This window comes from Neoarius graeffei, chromosome 5 (genome assembly GCF_027579695.1).
Source record: "Neoarius graeffei isolate fNeoGra1 chromosome 5, fNeoGra1.pri, whole genome shotgun sequence".
NCBI classification, from domain to species: domain Eukaryota; kingdom Metazoa; phylum Chordata; class Actinopteri; order Siluriformes; family Ariidae; genus Neoarius; species Neoarius graeffei.
In genome coordinates this window covers 12,224,134-12,229,019 of record NC_083573.1, presented here as the reverse complement: position 1 = coordinate 12,229,019, position 4,886 = coordinate 12,224,134, and the positions used below count along the sequence as shown (strand labels likewise).

The 4,886-nt window shown below is 37.7% G+C and overlaps 1 protein-coding gene across 1 annotated transcript; it reads right to left on the bottom strand.

Annotated features, from left to right (window-relative positions):
* Window positions 1–1,371: 1,371 nt before the first annotated feature.
* si:cabz01093077.1 (C-C chemokine receptor type 4) lies at window positions 1,372–3,789 on the bottom strand. Its single transcript, XM_060920411.1, has 2 exons — window positions 3,662–3,789; window positions 1,372–2,765 (listed from the first exon to the last, which is right to left on the bottom strand). The coding sequence occupies exons 1-2, from the start codon at window positions 3,676–3,678 to the stop codon at window positions 1,745–1,747; spliced, it is 1,038 nt and encodes a 345-aa protein (XP_060776394.1). The 5' UTR covers window positions 3,679–3,789; the 3' UTR covers window positions 1,372–1,744.
* Between the last annotated feature and the right edge of the window lie 1,097 nt (window positions 3,790–4,886).

Genomic DNA, 4,886 nt, shown 5'->3' with positions numbered 1-4,886 from the left:
AAATCCTTCAGAAACAGTATTTCTTTTGCACTGTTGTGTGACTCCATAGCCTATCCATGGTTTAAATTTTTTTTTTCATAAAAAATCCACAACATCTTAGTTAAAATACACATTTTAGTCGTGTCCCTGGGTTTTCACTCAGTCCTGTTACCCAAACATATTACCCCATCTGACAAATTTGGAACATTCCATAAATCACATACTCAACAGGAAGTTATATCAGTTGTGTCTTCTGAAGGCCATGGGAAGACCAAAAGTTAGTTCTCTCATTTACTTTTCCGTATATTTGATGATTTTTTTAACTGTGACTGATAAGGTCAATGTCCACATACTGTCCTGTTACTTAAATTATTCCTTAGATGATATTTGTTTATTTTAAAAATCCAGATTTTTGGTAAATCATTAGAATGTGCTAAGTGTGGTCATGCTATTAGCGATGACACCATGTGGCTTAATTCCATGTATTAGCTAATCCTAGGCTAAAAACTCAGTCCTGTTACTTTCAGTCCTGTTACTTATATAAAGAGTATGCAGCCATCTTTGACTTCCAAACCTTGTAAAAAAATAAATAACGTAGCCTGAGGTTGACCAATACACATTTTGAATAGGTAAATATGTGTGTTATTATAATCAGTGTTGAAAAGATATAACAAATTAAGTTTAATTTGGGAGTGGTACAACAAGCAAATGGCACCCATTCGGTGGAATGTGCCATAACTTAAATTTAGTTGATGGTTCTGTTTCTGACAGAAGATCTCTAATGCACTATTTGTTCTGGGGCATTTACTTGTGATCTCTTCTTTTTAATTCATAAGAATTTTCATGGCTCAGGTCATAATAAAACTGAGCTGATGGATTTGTGGTTATAGATTTTCTTAAGACCCATTTCACACAAAACTGCTTTCACCTGTTCGTATTCCAATGACTTTGGTATTATTTATGTCATAAATATAATCTCATCTCATTATCTCTAGCCGCTTTATCCTGTTCTACAGGATCGCAGGCAAGCTGGAGCCTATCCCAGCTGACTACGGGCGAAAGGCGGGGTACACCCTGGACAAGTCGCCAGGTCATCACAGGGCTGACACATAGACACAGACAACCATTCACACCTACGGTCAATTTAGAGTCACCAGTTAACCTAACCTGCATGTCTTTGGACGGTGGAGGAAACCGGAGCACCCGGAGGAAACCCACGCGGACATGGGGAGAACATGCAAACTCCACACAGAAAGGCCCTTGCCGGCCACGGGGCTCGAACCCGGACCTTCTTGCTGTGAGGCGACAGCACTAACCACTACACCACCATGCCGCCCTCATAATATCATACTACAAATAAATTATCGTATTTGCTACTCGAGAAACATTCAATCTTTTTCAGTAACTGCTTTAATCTGGTTAGGGTTGCAGTGTATCTGGAGTGTATTCTGGGAAGACTGGGTGCAATTGTGGTAATTCATACTTAATGGGACACCAGTCCATATCATGGTATGTACTGGTGTGTTTTGGAAGGTTGGCGGAAGCTAAAGAACCCAGAAAGACACAGGAAAAATGTGAAATTTTAACATGGACACAAACAAGATTGAACCAGGTACCCTGGAGTTGTAAGATGGCAATGCTATCCTAATACATTAACTGATTTTGATAAGAAGAAATATGTACAGTTTAGTTCAAGTCACCTTCAATATCTTGTCACATTTACACAAATACATAAATATATACAGATATTATAAAAATAGTTCTCCTATAAAGGTGTGTTGGATGTTTCATTTTCTGAGGTTTTTGAATACATCGATGCTGGTTTGTAAAACTTTGCACAAAGTAGCCATTTTGAAAACTCTCTGGCCAGGCATTTCCTGAATTTTTCCCCAACAAAAGCATAGATCACAGGATTCACACAGCAGTGGGATAATGCGATGGTCTCAGTCACAGATAGGGCAGTTGTTATCTGATTACCGCTGTCACATGTGTCATTGATCTCAAAGTCCTGTAGGATCTGTAAAAACACGGCTACATTGTATGGTACCCAGAAGACTACGAAGACAGCAACAATGGCAAAAATTAACTTCATGGCTCGTCCACGCTTAGAATTCTTTGTCCTCCTCAGCACCAGCAGGATTCTGACATAGCAATAGATTGTGACAGGCAGTGAGACAAAGATCACTGCTGTATTTTGACTAAAATTAAGGAACAGCTTCCATGTCTTGACTGATCCTTCTCTGTTGTCCCAATCACACTGCGTGATGTTATCTATGTCTTTGATCATGTTGTGGAAAAGGGCCCCTGGGAGTGCAGCGCAGAAGGAGATGGTCCAGATGACAAGGCTAGCAGTAATGGCATAACGCAAAGTCCGTGCTCCCAAAGATGCCACTGCATGGACGATGGCCAAGTAGCGGTCAATGCTCATCAGCATCACGAAAAGTATGCCACTGTAGAAGCCCAGTTGATAGGTACCAAACATGAGCTTGCACATGGCATTAGCATCAGATAAATTCCCCTTGATGTAAAGCGCCCATGAGGGCAGTGAAAGCACAGTGATCAGGTCAGAAATTGCCAAATTCAGCAGGCACACATCTGTCATGGTCTTTATTCGCATGATCTTCAGCAACAGCCACACTATGGTGCTGTTACCCAGAAGTCCAATGGTAAAAACCAGGCAATAGACAGCAGCCATGATTGTTGGATTCAACACAGGAACATTATAACAAGGCTCTGAATAATCATAAAAAGGAGGGGAAGTAAAGTTCATCTCCATAGTTGTCATTCTGAAATAAACAAAAATTGACAGATGAGACATTATTCAGTGATACTGTAGGGAGGAGGAAGTGGAGGGGAACTTTAGATACATTCATTTGCATATTAAGGGAGAATGGAAATTTTATTTTACCCATGGAAAAAAAACCCAAACATATTTTGACTTTGTTTTGAGCCACTACATTCCATGACAAGATTTTATTTGTGTTGTGAGGAATGAAAAAAAAAAACCTACGATGTATAATCATAAATATTCCAGTGTAGATTTTATTCCAGTGTTTTGTGTTATGACTTTTCATTCAGATAACATCATTTACATTAAGATATTAATTAAGGGGGAAAATGAACAGGTTAAAGAGACTGTATGTGAACAATAAAATGGGTCAAAAGTTTATTTTTTAATTAAACATAATTTAAGTATTAATTATTCCATTCATTAGTTATACATTTTCTTTTTTTTTCTAACCAGAAAACTATGATAGATTGACTGTCTCTTTCCTGAAAACTTTTTAAATCAAATCCGTTCGTCCTTTTGGTACGAAGTGTGAATTTCAATCACTTTTTCTGCATTTATATTACATTAATCTGAATCCTTATTTTTAAATAATTAAACTGCATCGTAATACTGGAAGTTGACCAACATTTGAAATATTGTACTGTAAATATATACGATTTTTTGCCAGCTATGCAAAGCAGACCACAACATATGCTCCTCAAAACCACAGGTCCCTTAAAGAGCCCACCACAATCCTGCTACTTGTATTCTTTTATCACTGTGGTTTTATTTGCAGTTCCTGTATTATGATCACAACTCACACATAAAGCTTAAGACACCCACAAACATGTTGCTATCATATAGTGATTTTGAAATAGATGTAAATATGTACAGGTTTAGATTTCAGGTTACCTTTCAGTTTGCTCCATAATGGAAATGATCTGTCGTCCTGTCTGGTGTTATTTGGTGTCCTATGCTTACATGCAAGTGAGACAAAGGCATTTCAACTTGCTGTTTTTCTTGAACCCGAGCACGAGCAAATTTCCTGTAAAATGTGGCCTATGAGTATGTGCATGAGTGTTTTTTTTCTATATCTCTCAGAAGTACAAGGGGAAGACGAGGTGAGACTTCCTCCCATTTGCAAGTTAGCTTGTCTGGATGCACTGCAGAAATTCCAGCAGAAGAGATAACATACTACATGACTCATTTAATCAGAAGCAATGCTTTCTACCCAAATGTTCTTTGTGCTCCCCCACCCACGGCATTACTCTTAAAGAACAGTAAATGATATGGTCAAAAGTCAAAGGCCACCCACTATAAAATGCTTTGATGGCTAATGCCTGAGCAATCATTCTTATTTTAACCTTTTAAACAGTGTGATACTCAACACTACAGGAAGCTGTATTCAAGGGTTTACCTCAGAAGCCTCCCATGCTTTCACCTCACTGAACTACCAGGAATTTAAATCACCAGTATTAATGTCAAAGCAATTTGACATTTGCTTTGACATTAATATTGGTGATTTTTTTAAATGTCAACCCTACCACTGTGCCTTAGAAAGTAAAAAACACTGAAAAAACAGGGATGATGGAAAAAAAGTACTTTTTCATTCACAAATCACAACATATAGCAATATGCAAAACATAACTTTCAACTCCTGAATCAGACAACCTGTGGAACTTTCTTGAACACTTTCATTCTTCTGTCTGGTGTGACTGAGTAAATAACTATGAGTAGGCTAACAATTTTGCAGAACAACATCTTTCCCAAATCAAGAAATTATTTCAGCTACATTTGACAACAATAGCCATGTTATAATATTTTCTCTAATTTACTTTAGCTTTTCATGTATTTATTTATAATTCAAGAAACATTTGCTGGACACAATATCAGAATCAATCATAAAACTGGGACAGAGAGTCTGTGAAATCTGGGGTTATAGAGTTCTAAATGCCATGACATTAAAAGTATTGCTATCTTTAGTGCAATCCACCTTGGACACAAGAGGCTCATATCTTCACCAAGCTCGATTTACATACGAGTATAATCATCCAGATGAGAGAGTAGAACAAATGGAAGACAGCGCTCATGACCACTTCTCTTAACTCAATGAAAAATACAAAAACCTGAAATGGAA